Source organism: Salvelinus fontinalis, chromosome 1, assembly GCF_029448725.1.
Source record: "Salvelinus fontinalis isolate EN_2023a chromosome 1, ASM2944872v1, whole genome shotgun sequence".
NCBI lineage: Eukaryota > Metazoa > Chordata > Actinopteri > Salmoniformes > Salmonidae > Salvelinus > Salvelinus fontinalis.
This window is the reverse complement of record NC_074665.1, coordinates 93,286,423-93,306,725: the sequence shown is the minus strand read 5'-3', so window position 1 is coordinate 93,306,725 and position 20,303 is coordinate 93,286,423. Positions and strand designations below refer to the sequence as shown.

The 20,303-nt window shown below is 42.8% G+C and overlaps 1 protein-coding gene across 50 annotated transcripts in view; it reads left to right on the top strand.

Annotated features, from left to right (window-relative positions):
- Positions 1–20,303, top strand: part of ank3b (ankyrin 3b) — a 483,498-nt gene that overhangs the window by 322,168 nt on the left and 141,027 nt on the right. For 46 of the 50 annotated variants that reach the window (XR_008761019.1, XM_055936209.1, XM_055936160.1 and 43 more), the window contains 2 exons: positions 9,362–9,464; positions 11,227–11,330. Coding sequence is in view for 49 of the 50 variants with exons in the window: in XM_055936209.1 (XP_055792184.1) it covers positions 9,362–9,464; positions 11,227–11,330 (207 nt within the window). In the remaining variant the exon portion in view is untranslated. The remainder of the gene's footprint in view (positions 1–9,361; positions 9,465–11,226; positions 11,331–20,303) is intronic. The other 4 variants (XM_055936115.1, XM_055936070.1, XM_055936384.1 and 1 more) reach the window with 1 other exon arrangement.

The window sequence follows — 20,303 nt, the reverse complement described above, 5'->3', positions numbered from 1 at the left end:
TAGTCTTTCTGGGGTCATGCTGCCTCTGCTTGGTTCAGTCTGTTCAGTTGAGATGCTGCATCGCTTTGGTTTGGACCGATTCTTTATCTAGCTTGAAGGAATCTGTGTTAATGTGACCATCTCTTCCAAGGTAGAGACCATGGCATATAGATGTACAGTGTCTTTAGACAGTATTCACACCCTTTGACTGTTTCCACATGTTGTTTTGTTACAGTCTGAGTTTAAAATGGATGACATTAAGTTGTTGTGTCGTCGGCGAGTGGGTAAACCGCCTCTACCATCCGTTCTATTGGCCAACGTGAAATAACTGGAGAATAAACTGGATAATCTACGATCGAGACTATCGTACCAACGGGACATTAAAAACTGTAATATCTATCACCGAGTCGTGGCTAAACGCCGACACAGAGAATATAGAGCTGGTTTTCCGTGCATCGGCAGGACATAGCAGCTACGTCTGGTAAGACGAGGGGTGGAGGTGTGTGTCTATTTGTCAATAACAACTGGTGCGCGATGTCTAATATTAAAGAAGTTTTGAGGTATTGCTCACCTGAGGTAGAATACCTTATGATAAGCTGTAGACCACACTATTTACCAAGAGAGTTCTCATCTATACTATTCGTAGCAGTCTATTTACCACCACAAATCCATGCTGGCACTAAGCGCACACTTAACAAGTAGGGCCTTCAGAAGTAGTGCACTGTATAGGGAATAGCATACTTGTTAGGTTGCAACACTCAACCAGCTGTATAAGGCCATAAGCAAACAAGAAAATGCTCATCCAGAAGCGGCACTCCATGCGTCCAACAACAACATTGACGGATACGCTGATTCGGTGAGCGAGTTCATTAGAAAGTGCATTGACGATGTCGTACCCACAGCAACGATTAAAACATTCCCAAACCAGAAACCGTGGATTGATGGCAGCATTCGCGTGAAACTGAAAAGCGCGAACCACTGCTTTTAACCAGGGCAAGGTGACCGGAAACATGACCGAATACAAACAGTGTAGCTATTCCCTCCGCAAGGCAATCAAACAAGCTAAGTGCCAGTATAGAGACAAAGTAGAGTCGCAATTCAACAGCTCAGACACAAGCGGTATGTGGCAGGGTCTACAGTCAATCACGGATTACAAGAAGAAAACCAGCCCCGTCGCGGACCAGGATGTCTTGCTCCCAGACAGACTAAATAACTTTTTTGCTCGCTTTGAGGACAATACAGTGCCACTGACACGGCCCGCTACCAAAACCTGCGGGCTCTCCTTCACTGCAGCCAAGGTGAGTAAAACATTTAAACGTGTTAACCCTCGCAAGGCTGCAGGCCCAGACGGCATTCCCAGCCGCGTCCTCAGAGCATGCGCAGACCAGCTGGCTGGTGTGTTTAAGGACATATTCAATCAATCCTTATCCCAGTCTGCTGTTCCCACATGCTTCAAGAGGGCCACCATTGTTCCTGTTCCCAAGAAAGCTAAGGTAACTGAGCTAAACGACTACCGCCCCGTAGCACTCACTTCCGTCATCATGAAGTGCTTTGAGAGACTAGTCAAGGACCATATCACCTCCACCCTACCTGACACCCTAGACCCACTCCAATTTACTTACCGACCCAATAGGTCCACAGACGACGCAATCGCAACCACACTGCACACTGCCCTAACCCATCTGGACAAGAGGAATACCTATGTGAGAATGCTGTTCATCGACTACAGCTCAGCATTTAACACCATAGTACCCTCCAAACTCGTCATCAAGCTCGAGACCCTGGGTCTCGACCCCGCCCTGTGCAACTGGGTCCTGGACTTCCTGACGGGCCGCCCCCAGGTGGTGAGGGTAGGTAACAACATCTTCACCCCGCTGATCCTCAACACTGGGGCCCCACAAGGGTGCGTTCTGAGCCCTCTCCTGTACTCCCTGTTCACCCACGACTGCGTGGCCATTCACGCCTCCAACTCAATCAAGTTTGCGGACGACACTACAGCGGTAGGCTTGATTACCAACAACGACGAGACGGCCTACAGGGAGGAGGTGAAGGCCCTCGGAGTCTGGTGTCAGGAAAATAACCTCACACTCAACGTCAACAAAACAAAGGAGATGATTGTGGACTTCAGGAAACAGCAGAGGGAGTACCCCCCTATCCACATCGACGGGACAGTAGTGGAGAAGGTGGAAAGTTTTAAGTTCCTCGGTGTACACATCACGGACAAACTGAATTGGTCCACCCACACAGACAGCGTTGTGAAGAAGGCGCAGCAGTGCCTCTTCAACCTCAGGAGGCTGAAGAAATTCGGCTTGTCACCAAAAGCACTCACAAACTTCTACAGATGCACAATCGAGAGCATCCTGTCGGGCTGTATCACGGCCTGGTACGGCAACTGCTCCGCCCACAACCGTAAGGCTCTCCAGAGGGTAGTGAGGTCTGCACAACGCATCACCGGGGGCAAACTACCTGCCCTCCAGGTCACCTACACCACCCGATGTCACAGGAAGGCCATAAAGATCATCAAGGACAACAACCACCCGAGCCACTGCCTGTTCACCCCGCTATCATCCAGAAGGCGAGGTCAGTACAGGTGCATCAAAGCAGGGACCGAGAGACTGAAAAACAGCTTCTATCTCAAGGCCATCAGACTGTTAAACAGCCACCACTAACATTTAGTGGCCGCTGCCAACATACTGACTCAACTCCAGCCACTTTAATAATGGGAATTGATGGAAATTATGTAAAAATGTATCACTAGCCACTTTAAACAATGCCACTTAATATAATGTTTACATACCCTACATTACTCATCTCATATGTATATGTATATACTGTACTCTATATCATCTACTGCATCTTGCCATCATTATGTAATACATGTATCACTAGCCACTTTATACTATGCCACTTTATGTTTACATACCCTACAGTACTCATCTCATATGTATATACCGTACTCTATACCATCTACTGCATCTTGCCTATGCCGTTCTGTACCACCACTCATTCATATATCTTTATGTACATATTCTTTATCCCTTTACACTTGTGTGTATAAGGTAGTAGTTGTGGAATTGTTAGGTTCGATTACTTGTTGGTTATTACTGCATTGTCGGAACTAGAAGCACAAGCATTTCGCTACACTCGCATTAACATCTGCTAACCATGTGTATGTGACTAATAAAATTTGATTTGATTTTTTTTAGTGGCCGGGGACTTAAATGCAGGGAAACTTAAATCAGTTTTACCAAATTTCTACCAGCATGTCACATGTGCAACCAGAGGAAAAGAAACTCTAGACCACCTTTACTCCACACAGACACATATAAAGCTGTCCGCCGCCCTCCATTTGGAAAATCTGACCATAATTCTATCCTGCGACTCGCTCAATAAGGAAGTGGTCAGATGACACGGATGCTACGCTACAGGACTGTTTTGCACAGACTGGAATATGTTCCGGGATTCATCCAATGGCATTGAGGAGTATACCACATCAGACATCGGCTTCATCAATAAGTGAATCGACGACGTCGTCCCCACAGTGACCGTACGTACATATCCCAACCAGAAGCCATGGATTACAGGCAACATACACACCGAGCTAAAGGCTAGAGCTGCCGGTTTCAAGCAGCAGGACACTAATCCGGACGCTTATAAGAAATCCCGCTATGCCCTCAGACGAACCCATCAAACAAGCAAAGTGTCAATACAATAATAAGATTTAATCCTACTACACTGGCGCTGACGCTCGTCGGATATGGCAGGGCTTGCAAACTATTACGGACTACAAAGGGAAACCCAGCCGTGAGCTGCCAAGTGACGTGAGCCTACCAGATGAGCTAACTGCCTTTTATGCTTGCTTCGAGGCAAGCAATACTGATGCATACATGAGAGCACCAGCTGTTCCGGACGACCGTGTAATCACGCTCTCCGTAACCGATGTGAGCAAGACCTTTAAACAGGTCAACATTCCCAAGGCCGCTGGGACAGACGGATTACCAGGACGTGTTCTCCAAGCATGCGCGGGCCAACTTGCAAGTGTTTTCCCTGACCAAGTCTGTTATACCGACATGTTTCAAGAAGATCACCATAGACCCTGTGCCCATGAAAGTGAAGGTAACCTGCCTAAATGACTACTGCCCCGTAGCACTCACGTCCGTAGCCATGAAGTGCTTTGAAAGGCTGGTCATGGTTCACATCAACACCATCATCCCAGAAACCCTGGACCCACTCCAATTCACATACCGCCCCAAAAGATCCACAGATGATGCAATCTCTATTGCACTCCACACTGCCCTTTCCCACCTGGACAAAAGGAACACCTAAGTGAGAATGCTGTTCATTGACTACAGCTCAGCGTTCAACACCATAGTGCCCACAAAGCCCATCACTAAGCTAAGGACCCTGGGACTAAACACCTCTCTCTGCAACTGGATTCTGGACTTCCTGACGGGCCGCCCCCAGGTGGTAAGGGTAGGCAACAACACATCTGCCACACTGATTCTCAACACTGGGGCCCCTCAGGGGTGCGTGCTTAGTCCCCTCCTGTACTTCCTGTTCTTCCACAACAGCTTGGCCAGGCATGACTCCAACACCATCAATAAGTTTGCTGACAACGCAACAGTGGTAGACCTGATCACTGACAACGATGAGACAGCCTATAGGGAGTAGATCAGAGACCTGACAGTGTGGTGCCAAGACAACAACCTCTCCCTCAATGTGAGCAGGACAAAGGAGCTGATCATGGACTATAGGAATAGGAGGGCCGAACAGGCCACCATTAACATCAACGGGGCTGAAGTGGAGAGGGTCAAGAGTTTCAAGTTACTTGGTGTCCTCATCACCACAAACTATCATGGTCCAAACACACCAAGACAGTCGTGAAAAGGCCACGACAACAATATTTGATTTGGACTTTTTGCACATTTTGTTACGTTACAGCATTTTTTCTAAAATATATGAAATACATTCCCAAACCAGAAACTGTGGATTGATGGCAGCATTCGCGTGAAACTGAAAGCGCAAACCACTGCTTTTAACCAGGGCAATATATATACTCTTATTCATCAATCTACACACAATACCTCATTATGAAAAAGTGAAAACAAGTTTTAAAAAATCTTTGCAAATATATATAAAATTTAAAAAAATAACAAACGTATTTACATAAGTATTCAGACCCTTTGCTAGTTGTGCAGTGATGCTCCCCATCCAACCTGACAGAGCTTGAGAGGATCTGCAGAGAAGAATGGGAGAAACTCCCCAAATACAGGTGTGCCAAGCTTGCAGTATCATACTCACGAAGACTTGAGGCTGTAATCGCTGCCAAAGGTGCTTCAACAAAGTACTGAGTACAGGGTCTGAATATTTATGTAAATGTGATATTTCAGTTTTGTATTTTTTATGAAAGTGCTAACATTTCTAAAAGCCTGTTTTTGCTTTGTCATTATGGGGTATTGTGATGTCATTATGGGGTATTGTGATGTCATCATGGGGTATTGTGATGTCATTATGGGGTATTGTGATGTCATTATGGGGTATTGTGATGTCATTATGGGGTATTGTGATGTCATCATGGGGTATTGTGATGTCATTATGGGGTATTGTGATGTCATCATGGGGTATTGTGTGTAGATTGATGAGTGGAAAAAACAATCCTTTTTAGAATAGACTGTAACGTATTAAAATGTGGAGAAAGTCAAGTAGTCTGAATACTTTCCGAATGCACTGTGTATTAGTGTTTTATTTTTCATACATTTTTTACAAATGTAGAATTTTTCTTACACTTTAACATTCAAGTATTTTGTATAGAGTGTTGACAAAAAAAATGACACTTAAATCCACATTAATCCCACTTTGTAACACAACAAAATGTGGAAAATGTCAAGGGCTGTGAATATTTTCTGACTGCACAGTAACTTGTTGCTTGCTAGCTACTCTGTTGACAGTTGGTAGCTAACACGTGGTAGCTAACTAGCTTGTTAGTTGTTGATAAACAAATTAGTGAATGTGCTAGGAAGCTAAACAGCTACCTAGCTAGCTAGTTGATAGCTGTGGCTAGCTAAACAACTACCTAGCTAGCTAGTTGATAGCTGTGGCTAGCTAAACAGCTACCTAGCTAGCTAGTTGATAGCTGTGGCTAGCTAAACAGCTACCTAGCTAGCTAGCTGACTGCTGTGGCTAGCTAAACAGCTACCTAGCTAGCTAGTTGACTGCTGTGGCTAGCTAAACAGCTACCTAGCTAGCTAGTTGACTGCTGTGGCTAGCTAAACAGCTTCCTAGCTAGCTAGTTGACTGCTGTGGCTAGCTAAACAGCTTCCTAGCTAGCTAGTTGACTGCCGTGGCTAGCTAAACAGCTACCTAGCTAGCTAGTTGACAGCCGTGGCTAGCTAAACAGCTACCTAGCTAGCTAGTTGACTGCTGTGGCTAGACAAAAAGGACTCGTTTTGAAAGTTGGATTATCTTATCCTTTGAGGCTCTAAACGTGTTTTACTGTTATTTTGAGCATTGAAAGCAACTGGGAAACGTCCATGGCAGGTATTGTTGTCATTTTGGCTTGTTACATAACTTCTGAGTGATAGGAAGCAGGAGCTCCACCAATCAGCCTGAACCACTGTGCACATGCCCGTCATTACTATGACAACTAGTGTAATGTAGCCATGTCAGCAAATGACTGCTGTCTGAACACACACATCTGATTTGGTCGCTTGTAACTTGCTGTTTGGACAGGGATGGACAGGGATGGCAGTAGGGCTGGCAGTAGAGATGGCCATTAAGATAGCACGCTAGCCAGTGGCTAGTGCTGTTCAGACCGGCATTGCAGAACATTTATCTAACTAGACCACTGGCTAGTGACATTTTTGTCTTTTCAAATATCCCATAACCCAGATGTTGTACCCGGGTTAGTACTAGCCGTCTACTAGCCCAGCTGGCCAGTGCCCAAAACCCTTACATTCCACGTTAGCGCTGTCCCATGTAAAACAGGCGTTGGTCCCAGTTAGCGCTGTCCCATGTAAAACAGGCGTTGGTCCCAGTTAGCGCTGTCCCATGTAAAACAGGCGTTGGTCCCAGTTAGCGCTGTCCATGTAAAACAGGCGTTGGTCCCAGTTAGCGCTGTCCATGTAAAACAGGCGTTGGTCCCAGTTAGTTAGCGCTGTCCATGTAAAACAGGCGTTGGTCCCAGTTAGCGCTGTCCATGTAAAACAGGCATTGGTCCCAGTTAGTTAGCGCTGTCCATGTAAAACAGGCGTTGGTCCCAGTCTCTTTAACGCTAGTTATCAGACATAGCTCATACATCATCATTGTGTTTTACCTGAGTTTGCTACTTCATTCAAACCCTTTCTTCTTCTAGAATGCTATACACACCATAGACCTGCTGTATGTCGTTTTACACACCATCTCATACCATACATCTATAATCCCATTACCTCTACCATACATCTATAATCCCATACATCTACCATATATCTATAATCCCATACATCTACCATACATCTATAATCCCCATACCTCTACCATACATCTATAATCCCCATACCTCTACCATACATCTATAATCCTATACATCTACCATACATCTATAATCCCATACATCTACCATACATCTATAATCCCATACATCTACCATACATCTATAATCCCATACATCTACCATACATCTATAATCCCATACATCTACCATACATCTATAATCCCATACATCTACCATACATCTATAATCCCATATATCTACCATACATCTATAATCCTATACATCTACCATACATCTATAATCCTATACATCTACCATACATCTATAATCCCATACCTCTACCATACATCTATAATCCCCATACCTCTACCATACATCTATAATCCCATACATCTACCATACATCTATAATCCCATACATCTACCATACATCTATAATCCCATACATCTACCATACATCTATAATCCTATACATCTACCATACATCTAGAATACCATACATCTACCATACATCTATAATCCCATACATCTACCATACATCTATAATCCCATACATCTACCATACATCTATAATCCCATACATCTACCATACATCTATAATCCCCATACATCTACCATACATCTATAATCCCCATACATCTACCATACATCTATAATCCCATTACCTCTACCATACATCTATAATCCCCATACATCTATAATCCCATACATCTACCATACATCTATAATCCTATACATCTACCATACATCTATAATCCCATACATCTACCATACATCTATAATCCCCATACCTCTGATGTCCAGTCAGTGGTTCATCCTACCATCTCATACCATACATCTATAATCCCCATCCATCTGATGTCCAGTCAGTGGTTCATCCTACCATCTCATACATCTATAATCCCCATCCCTCTGATGTCCAGTCAGTGGTTCATCCTACCATCTCATACCATACATCTATAATCCCCATCCATCTGATGTCCAGTCAGTGGTTCATCCTACCATCTCATACATCTATAATCCCCATCCCTCTGATGTCCAGTCAGTGGTTCATCCTACCATCTCATACCATACATCTATAATCCCCATCCATCTGATGTCCAGTCAGTGGTTCATCCTACCATCTCATACATCTATAATCCCCATCCCTCTGATGTCCAGTCAGTGGTTCATCCTACCATCTCATACCATACATCTATAATCCCCATCCCTCTGATGTCCAGTCAGTGGTTCATCCTACCATCTCATACATCTATAATCCCCATCCCTCTGATGTCCAGTCAGTGGTTCATCCTACCATCTCATACATCTATAATCCCCATCCCTCTGATGTCCAGTCAGTGGTTCATCTACCATCTCATACATCTATAATCCCCATCCCTCTGATGTCCAGTCAGTGGTTCATCCTACCATCTCATACATCTATAATCCCCATCCCTCTGATGTCCAGTCAGTGGTTCATCCTACCATCTCATGCCATACATCTATAATCCCCATCCATCTGATGTCCAGTCAGTGGTTCATCCTACCATCTCATACATCTATAATCCCCATCCCTCTGATGTCCAGTCAGTGGTTCATCCTACCATCTCATACCATACATCTATAATCCCCATCCCTCTGATGTCCAGTCAGTGGTTCATCTACCATCTCATACATCTATAATCCCCATCCCTCTGATGTCCAGTCAGTGGTTCATCCTACCATCTCATACATCTATAATCCCCATCCCTCTGATGTCAGTGGTCCATCCTGTGCTGTGGGTTATATTTATATTGTATAGAGGTTAGCTGCATGTTGTAATGAGTTGTCTTTCTGTTCACCACAACCTCTCATCACCCCCCTGCCTGCCTGCCCCGCCACCCCCCTGCCTGTTGTTGCTGTGGTAACTTGGTACTGCTGTAAACAACAGTCTGCGGTCCTTCAGTTCGGATAGGTCCAACACCCTGAACAGGACCTCTTACACCAGAGACAGCATGATGATCGAAGAGATACTGGCTCCTACCAAGGATATGGTACGACCTGTCTGTCTGTCTGTCTGTCTGTCTGTTTATCTGTCTCTGTCTGTCTGTCTGTCTGTCTGTCTGTATATCTGTCTCTGTCTGTCTGTCTGTCTGTCTGTCTGTCTGTGTCTATGTCTATGTCTATGTCTGGTGTCTGTCTGGTCTCTGTCTGTGTCTCTCTCTGTCTGGTCTCTGTCTGTGTCTCTGTCTGTCTGTGTCTCTGTCTATCGGTCTCTATCTTCTTCCTCTCCTCCCTACTCAAAGACATGTTTCTTCTCTCCTGCTGCATCAGGGTGCCTGTAAAGACATGTCTTTCATAACTGAGCCTCAGAATAATACTGTTGTATTCTGACCTTCAGATGCAGCAAATGGGATTAGCATCTGCTGCTGGATACATTCTGCTAGTTCTATTAGAATAGTTCTAGGTTCTACTAGTTCTATTAGAATGGTTCTAGGTTCTACTAGTTCTATTAGAATAGTTATAGGTTCTACTAGTTCTATTAGAATAGTTCTAGGTTCTACTAGTTATATTAGAATGGTTCTAAGTTCCATGAGTTCTTTTAGAATAGTTCTAGGTTCTACTAGTTCTATTAGAATGGTTCTAAGTTATATGAGTTATTTTAGAATAGTTCTAGGTTCTACTAGTTCTATTAGAATAGTTCTAGGTTCTACTAGTTCTATTAGAATAGTTCTAGGTTCTACTAGTTCTATTAGAATAGTTCTAGGTTCTACCAGTTCTATTAGAATAGTTATAGGTTCTAGTAGTTCTATTAGAATAGTTATAGGTTCTACTAGTTATATTAGAATGGTTCTAAGTTCTATTAGTTTTTTTAGAATTGTTATAGGTTCTACTAGTTATATTAGAATGGTTCTAAGTTCTATTAGTTTTTTTAGAATTGTTATAGGTTCTACTACAGTTTTTCATTTAAAGGAGTGTTGCCCACAAAGCTGCTGGTGTTCATCTAGTTTGACATATTATAAGCTTCTCATATATTTTCGTCTCAGTGTTCTTGTGTTCCATAATGCTTTATTGCAATGCTTTTATCACTGCTAAACTATTTGTTACAGTTCTTTGATTATTATCAAGGCTGTCCACACACAGATCAGTACACTGTGTAGACTACGCTGTCTGTCTGTCTGTCCACACACAGATCAGTACACTGTGTAGATGACATGTTTCTCCTCTGAGGATCCCTCAGTACTGATCTCCTGTCTGTCTGACTGTCTTTCTGACTCTCTGTCTGTCTCACATTCTGTCTGTCTGTCTGTCTGACTGTCTTTCTGACTCTCTGTCTGTCTCACATTCTGTCTGTCTGTCTGTCTGTCTGTCTGTCTGTCTGTCTGTCTGTCTGACGGTCTGTCTGTCTGACTGACTGTCTGTCTGTCTATCTGACTCTCTGTCTGTCTCACATTCTGTCTGTCTGTCTGTCTGTCTTTCTGACTCTCTGTCTGTCTCACACTCTGTCTGTCTGACTGACTGTCTGTCTGTCTGTCTATCTGAGTCTCTGTCTATCTGACTGTCTGTCTGTCTAGCTGTGTGTCTGTCTGTTTGTCTGTCTATCTAACTGTCTGTATGTCTGTCTGTCTATCTAACTGTCTGTCTGTCTGTCTGTCTGTCTGTCTGTCTGACTTTCTGTCTGTCTGTCTGTCTGTCTGTCTGTCTGAGTGTCTGACGGTCTGTCTGTCTGTCTGTCTGTCTGTCTGTCTGTCTGTCTGTCTGTCTGTCTGTCTGTCTGTCTGTCTGAGTGTCTGACGGTCTGTCTGTCTCCTTCAGAACCTGGTGCTGGCCAGCAGAGACTCTGACTCTCTGAGACACTACAGCTGGACTGCTGACACCTTGGACAACATCAACATGGTCTCCAGCCCCATCCACTCTGGGTAAGATACAGTCTGACTCTATATCTACAGTAGAACAGTCCTGTAGACTCTGGGTAAGATACAGACTGACTCTATATCTACAGTAGAACAGTCCTGTAGACTCTGGGTAAGATACAGACTGATTCTATATCTACAGTAGAACAGTCCTGTAGACTCTGGGTAAGATACAGACTCTATATCTACAGTAGAACAGTGCTGTAGACTCTGGGTAAGATACAGACTCTATATCTACAGTAGAACAGTCCTGTAGACTCTGGGTAAGATACAGACTCTATATCTACAGTAGAACAGTCCTGTAGACTCTGGGTACGATACAGACTGACTCTATATCTACAGTAGAACAGTCCTGTAGACTCTGGGTAAGATACAGTCTGACTCTATATCTACAGTAGAACAGTCCTGTAGACTCTGGGTAAGATACAGACTGACTCTATATCTACAGTAGAACAGTCCTGTAGACTCTGGGTAAGATACAGACTGATTCTATATCTACAGTAGAACAGTCCTGTAGACTCTGGGTAAGATACAGACTCTATATCTACAGTAGAACAGTGCTGTAGACTCTGGGTAAGATACAGACTCTATATCTACAGTAGAACAGTCCTGTAGACTCTGGGTACGATACAGACTGACTCTATATCTACAGTAGAACAGTGCTGTAGACTCTGGGTAAGATACAGTCTGACTCTATATCTACATTAGAACAGTCCTGTAGACTCTGGGTAAGATACAGACTGACTCTATATCTACAGTAGAACAGTCCTGTAGACTCTGGGTAAGATACAGACTCTATATCTACAGTAGAACAGTCCTGTAGACTCTGGGTAAGATACAGACTGACTCTATATCTACAGTAGAACAGTCCTGTAGACTCTGGGTAAGATACTGACTCTATATCTACAGTAGAACAGTCCTGTAGACTCTGGGTAAGATACAGACTCTATATCTACAGTAGAACAGTCCTGTAGACTCTGGGTAAGATACAGACTGATTCTATATCTACAGTAGAACAGTCCTGTAGACTCTGGGTAAGATACAGACTCTATATCTACAGTAGAACAGTCCTGTAGACTCTGGGTACGATACAGACTGACTCTATATCTACAGTAGAACAGTCCTGTAGACTCTGGGTAAGATACAGTCTGACTCTATATCTACAGTAGAACAGTCCTGTAGACTCTGGGTAAGATACAGACTGACTCTATATCTACAGTAGAACAGTCCTGTAGACTCTGGGTAAGATACAGACTGATTCTATATCTACAGTAGAACAGTCCTGTAGACTCTGGGTAAGATACAGACTCTATATCTACAGTAGAACAGTGCTGTAGACTCTGGGTAAGATACAGACTCTATATCTACAGTAGAACAGTCCTGTAGACTCTGGGTACGATACAGACTGACTCTATATCTACAGTAGAACAGTCCTGTAGACTCTGGGTAAGATACAGTCTGACTCTATATCTACATTAGAACAGTCCTGTAGACTCTGGGTAAGATACAGACTGACTCTATATCTACAGTAGAACAGTCCTGTAGACTCTGGGTAAGATACAGACTCTATATCTACAGTAGAACAGTCCTGTAGACTCTGGGTAAGATACAGACTGACTCTATATCTACAGTAGAACAGTCCTGTAGACTCTGGGTAAGATACTGACTCTATATCTACAGTAGAACAGTCCTGTAGACTCTGGGTAAGATACAGACTCTATATCTACAGTAGAACAGTCCTGTAGACTCTGGGTAAGATACAGACTCTATATCTACAGTAGAACAGTCCTGTAGACTCTGGGTAAGATACAGTCTGACTCTATATCTACAGTAGAACAGTCCTGTAGACTCTGGGTAAGATACTGACTCTATATCTACAGTAGAACAGTCCTGTAGCTTCTGGGTAAGATACTGACTCTATATCTACAGTAGAACAGTCCTGTAGACTCTGGGTAAGATACAGACTATATATCTACAGTAGAACAGTCCTGTAGACTCTGGGTAAGATACAGACTGACTCTATATCTACAGTAGAACAGTTCTGTAGACTCTGGGTAAGATACAGTCTGACTCTATATCTACAGTAGAACAGTCCTGTAGACTCTGGGTAAGATACAGACTCTATATCTACAGTAGAACAGTCCTGTAGACTCTGGGTAAGATACAGACTGACTCTATATCTACAGTAGAACAGTCCTGTAGACTCTGTGTAAGATACAGACTGACTCTATATCTACAGTAGAACAGTCCTGTAGACTCTGGGTAAGATACTGACTCTATATCTACAGTAGAACAGTCCTGTAGACTCTGGGTAAGATACAGACTGACTCTATATCTACAGTAGAACAGTCCTGTAGACTCTGGGTAAGATACAGTCTGACTCTATATCTACAGTAGAACAGTCCTGTAGACTCTGGGTAAGATACAGACTGACTCTATATCTACAGTAGAACAGTCCTGTAGACTCTGGGTAAGATACTGACTCTATATCTACAGTAGAACAGTCCTGTAGACTCTGGGTAAGATACTGACTCTATATCTACAGTAGAACAGTCCTGTAGACTCTGGGTAAGATACAGACTGACTCTATATCTACAGTAGAACAGTCCTGTAGACTCTGGGTAAGATACAGTCTGACTCTATATCTACAGTAGAACAGTCCTGTAGACTCTGGGTAAGATACAGACTGACTCTATATCTACAGTAGAACAGTCCTGTAGACTCTGGGTAAGATACAGACTCTATATCTACAGTAGAACAGTCCTGTAGACTCTGGGTAAGATACAGACTGACTCTATATCTACAGTAGAACAGTCCTGTAGACTCTGGGTAAAATACAGACTCTATATCTACAGTAGAACAGTCCTGTAGACTCTGGGTAAGATACTGACTCTATATCTACAGTAGAACAGTCCTGTAGACTCTGGGTAAGATACAGACTGACTCTATATCTACAGTAGAACAGTCCTGTAGACTCTGGGTAAGATACAGACTGACTCTATATCTACAGTAGAACAGTCCTGTAGACTCTGGGTAAGATACAGACTGACTCTATATCTACAGTAGAACAGTCCTGTAGACTCTGGGTAAGATACAGACTGACTCTATATCTACAGTAGAACAGTCCTGTAGACTCTGGGTAAGATACAGTCTGACTCTATATCTACAGTAGAACAGTCCTGTAGACTCTGGGTAAGATACAGACTGACTCTATATCTACAGTAGAACAGTCCTGTAGACTCTGGGTAAGATACAGTCTGACTCTATATCTACAGTAGAACAGTCCTGTAGACTCTGGGTAAGATACTGACTCTATATCTACAGTAGAACAGTCCTGTAGACTCTGGGTAAGATACTGACTCTATATCTACAGTAGAACAGTCCTGTAGACTCTGGGTAAGATACTGACTCTATATCTACAGTAGAACAGTCCTGTAGACTCTGGGTAAGATACTGACTCTATATCTACAGTAGAACAGTCCTGTAGACTCTGGGTAAGATACTGACTCTATATCTACAGTAGAACAGTCCTGTAGACTCTGGGTAAGATACTGACTCTATATCTACAGTAGAACAGTCCTGTAGACTCTGGGTAAGATACAGACTCTATATCTACAGTAGAACAGTCCTGTAGACTCTGGGTAAGATACAGTCTGACTCTATATCTACAGTAGAACAGTCCTGTAGACTCTGGGTAAGATACAGACTGACTCTATATCTACAGTAGAACAGTCCTGTAGACTCTGGGTAAGATACAGACTCTATATCTACAGTAGAACAGTCCTGTAGACTCTGGGTAAGATACAGACTGACTCTATATCTACAGTAGAACAGTCCTGTAGACTCTGGGTAAGATACTGACTCTATATCTACAGTAGAACAGTCCTGTAGACTCTGGGTAAGATACTGACTCTATATCTACAGTAGAACAGTCCTGTAGACTCTGGGTAAGATACTGACTCTATATCTACAGTAGAACAGTCCTGTAGACTCTGGGTAAGATACTGACTCTATATCTACAGTAGAACAGTCCTGTAGACTCTGGGTAAGATACAGACTCTATATCTACAGTAGAACAGTCCTGTAGACTCTGGGTAAGATACAGTCTGACTCTATATCTACAGTAGAACAGTCCTGTAGACTCTGGGTAAGATACAGACTGACTCTATATCTACATTCGAACAGTCCTGTAGACTCTGGGTAAGATACAGACTCTATATCTACAGTAGAACAGTCCTGTAGACTCTGGGTAAGATACAGACTGACTCTATATCTACAGTAGAACAGTCCTGTAGACTCTGGGTAAGATACAGACTGACTCTATATCTACAGTAGAACAGTCCTGTAGACTCTGGGTAAGATACTGACTCTATATCTACAGTAGAACAGTCCTGTAGACTCTGGGTAAGATACAGACTGACTCTATATCTACAGTAGAACAGTCCTGTAGACTCTGGGTAAGATACAGACTGACTCTATATCTACAGTAGAACAGTCCTGTAGACTCTGGGTAAGATACAGACTGACTCTATTTCTACAGTAGAACAGTCCTGTAGACTCTGGGTAAGATACTGACTCTATATCTACAGTAGAACAGTCCTGTAGACTCTGGGTAAGATACAGACTGACTCTATATCTACAGTAGAACAGTCCTGTAGACTCTGGGTAAGATACAGACTGACTCTATATCTACAGTAGAACAGTCCTGTAGACTCTGGGTAAGATACAGACTCTATATCTACAGTAGAACAGTCCTGTAGACTCTGGGTAAGATACAGTCTGACTCTATATCTACAGTAGAACAGTCCTGTAGACTCTGGGTAAGATACAGTCTGACTCTATATCTACAGTAGAACAGTCCTGTAGACTCTGGGTAAGATACTGACTCTATATCTACAGTAGAACAGTCCTGTAGACTCTGGGTAAGATACAGTCTGACTCTATATCTACAGTAGAACAGTCCTGTAGACTCTGGGTAAGATACAGACTGACTCTATATCTACAGTAGAACAGTCCTGTAGACTCTGGGTAAGATACAGACTCTATATCTACAGTAGAACAGTCCTGTAGACTCTGGGTAAGATACAGACTGACTCTATATCTACAGTAGAACAGTCCTGTAGACTCTGGGTAAGATACTGACTCTATATCTACAGTAGAACAGTCCTGTAGACTCTGGGTAAGATACTGACTCTATATCTACAGTAGAACAGTCCTGTAGACTCTGGGTAAGATACTGACTCTATATCTACAGTAGAACAGTCCTGTAGACTCTGGGTAAGATACTGACTCTATATCTACAGTAGAACAGTCCTGTAGACTCTGGGTAAGATACAGACTCTATATCTACAGTAGAACAGTCCTGTAGACTCTGGGTAAGATACAGTCTGACTCTATATCTACAGTAGAACAGTCCTGTAGACTCTGGGTAAGATACAGACTGACTCTATATCTACAGTAGAACAGTCCTGTAGACTCTGGGTAAGATACAGACTCTATATCTACAGTAGAACAGTCCTGTAGACTCTGGGTAAGATACAGACTGACTCTATATCTACAGTAGAACAGTCCTGTAGACTCTGGGTAAGATACAGACTGACTCTATATCTACAGTAGAACAGTCCTGTAGACTCTGGGTAAGATACTGACTCTATATCTACAGTAGAACAGTCCTGTAGACTCTGGGTAAGATACAGACTGACTCTATATCTACAGTAGAACAGTCCTGTAGACTCTGGGTAAGATACAGACTGACTCTATATCTACAGTAGAACAGTCCTGTAGACTCTGGGTAAGATACAGACTGACTCTATTTCTACAGTAGAACAGTCCTGTAGACTCTGGGTAAGATACTGACTCTATATCTACAGTAGAACAGTCCTGTAGACTCTGGGTAAGATACAGACTGACTCTATATCTACAGTAGAACAGTCCTGTAGACTCTGGGTAAGATACAGACTGACTCTATATCTACAGTAGAACAGTCCTGTAGACTCTGGGTAAGATACAGACTCTATATCTACAGTAGAACAGTCCTGTAGACTCTGGGTAAGATACAGTCTGACTCTATATCTACAGTAGAACAGTCCTGTAGACTCTGGGTAAGATACAGTCTGACTCTATATCTACAGTAGAACAGTCCTGTAGACTCTGGGTAAGATACTGACTCTATATCTACAGTAGAACAGTCCTGTAGACTCTGGGTAAGATACAGTCTGACTCTATATCTACAGTAGAACAGTCCTGTAGACTCTGGGTAAGATACAGTCTGACTCTATATCTACAGTAGAACAGTCCTGTAGACTCTGGGTAAGATACAGTCTGACTCTATATCTACAGTAGAACAGTCCTGTAGACTCTGGGTAAGATACTGACTCTATATCTACAGTAGAACAGTCCTGTAGACTCTGGGTAAGATACAGTCTGACTCTATATCTACAGTAGAACAGTCCTGTAGACTCTGGGTAAGATACAGACTGACTCTATATCTACAGTAGAACAGTCCTGTAGACTCTGGGTAAGATACAGACTGACTCTATATCTACAGTAGAACAGTCCTATAGACTCTGGGTAAGATACAGACTCTATATCTACAGTAGAACAGTCCTGTAGACTCTGGGTAAGATACAGACTGACTCTATATCCACAGTAGAACAGTCCTGTAGACTCTGGGTAAGATACAGACTCGACAGTAGAACAGTCCTGTAGACTCTGGGTAAGATACAGACTGACTCTATATCTACAGTAGAACAGTCCTGTAGACTCTGGGTAAGATACAGTCTGACTCTATATCTACAGTAGAACAGTCCTGTAGACTCTGGGTAAGATACTGACTGACTCTATATCTACAGTAGAACAGTCCTGTAGACTCTATGTAAGATACAGACTGACTCTATATCTACAGTAGAACAGTCCTGTAGACTCTGGGTAAGATACTGACTCTATATCTACAGTAGAACAGTCCTGTAGACTCTGGGTAAGATACAGACTGACTCTATATCTACAGTAGAACAGTCCTGTAGACTCTGGGTAAGATACAGACTGATTCTATATCTACAGTAGAACAGTCCTGTAGACTCTGGGTAAGATACAGACTCTACAGTAGAACAGTCCTGTAGACTCTGGGTAAGATACAGACTGACTCTATATCTACAGTAGAACAGTCCTGTAGACTCTGGGTAAGATACAGTCTGATTCTATATCTACAGTAGAACAGTCCTGTAGACTCTGGGTAAGATACAGACTGACTCTATATCTACAGTAGAACAGTCCTGTAGACTCTGGGTAAGATACTGACTCTATATCTACAGTAGAACAGTCCTGTAGACTCTGGGTAAGATACTGACTCTATATCTACAGTAGAACAGTCCTGTAGACTCTGGGTAAGATACTGACTCTATATCTACAGTAGAACAGTCCTGTAGACTCTGGGTAAGATACAGACTCTATATCTACAGTAGAACAGTCCTGTAGACTCTGGGTAAGATACTGACTCTATATCTACAGTAGAACAGTCCTGTAGACTCTGGGTAAGATACTGACTCTATATCTACAGTAGAACAGTCCTGTAGACTCTGGGTAAGATACTGACTCTATATCTACAGTAGAACAGTCCTGTAGACTCTGGGTAAGATACAGACTGACTCTATATCTACAGTAGAACAGTCCTGTAGACTCTGGGTAAGATACTGACTCTATATCTACAGTAGAACAGTCCTGTAGACTCTGGGTAAGATACAGACTGACTCTATATCTACAGTAGAACAGTCCTGTAGACTCTGGGTAAGATACTGACTCTATATCTACAGTAGAACAGTCCTGTAGACTCTGGGTAAGATACAGTCTGACTCTATATCTACAGTAGAACAGTCCTGTAGACTCTGGGTAAGATACAGACTGACTCTATATCTACAGTAGAACAGTCCTGTAGACTCTGGGTAAGATACAGACTCTATATCTACAGTAGAACAGTCCTGTAGACTCTGGGTAAGATACAGACTGACTCTATATCTACAGTAGAACAGTCCTGTAGACTCTGGGTAAGATACTGACTCTATATCTACAGTAGAACAGTCCTGTAGACTCTGGGTAAGATACTGACTCTATATCTACAGTAGAACAGTCCTGTAGACTCTGGGTAAGATACTGACTCTATATCTACAGTAGAACAGTCCTGTAGACTCTGGGTAAGATACTGACTCTATATCTACAGTAGAACAGTCCTGTAGACTCTGGGTAAGATACAGACTCTATATCTACAGTAGAACAGTCCTGTAGACTCTGGGTAAGATACAGTCTGACTCTATATCTACAGTAGAACAGTCCTGTAGACTCTGGGTAAGATACAGACTGACTCTATATCTACAGTAGAACAGTCCTGTAGACTCTGGGTAAGATACAGACTCTATATCTACAGTAGAACAGTCCTGTAGACTCTGGGTAAGATACAGACTGACTCTATATCTACAGTAGAACAGTCCTGTAGACTCTGGGTAAGATACAGACTGACTCTATATCTACAGTAGAACAGTCCTGTAGACTCTGGGTAAGATACTGACTCTATATCTACAGTAGAACAGTCCTGTAGACTCTGGGTAAGATACAGACTGACTCTATATCTACAGTAGAACAGTCCTGTAGACTCTGGGTAAGATACAGACTGACTCTATATCTACAGTAGAACAGTCCTGTAGACTCTGGGTAAGATACAGACTGACTCTATTTCTACAGTAGAACAGTCCTGTAGACTCTGGGTAAGATACTGACTCTATATCTACAGTAGAACAGTCCTGTAGACTCTGGGTAAGATACAGACTGACTCTATATCTACAGTAGAACAGTCCTGTAGACTCTGGGTAAGATACAGACTGACTCTATATCTACAGTAGAACAGTCCTGTAGACTCTGGGTAAGATACAGACTCTATATCTACAGTAGAACAGTCCTGTAGACTCTGGGTAAGATACAGTCTGACTCTAT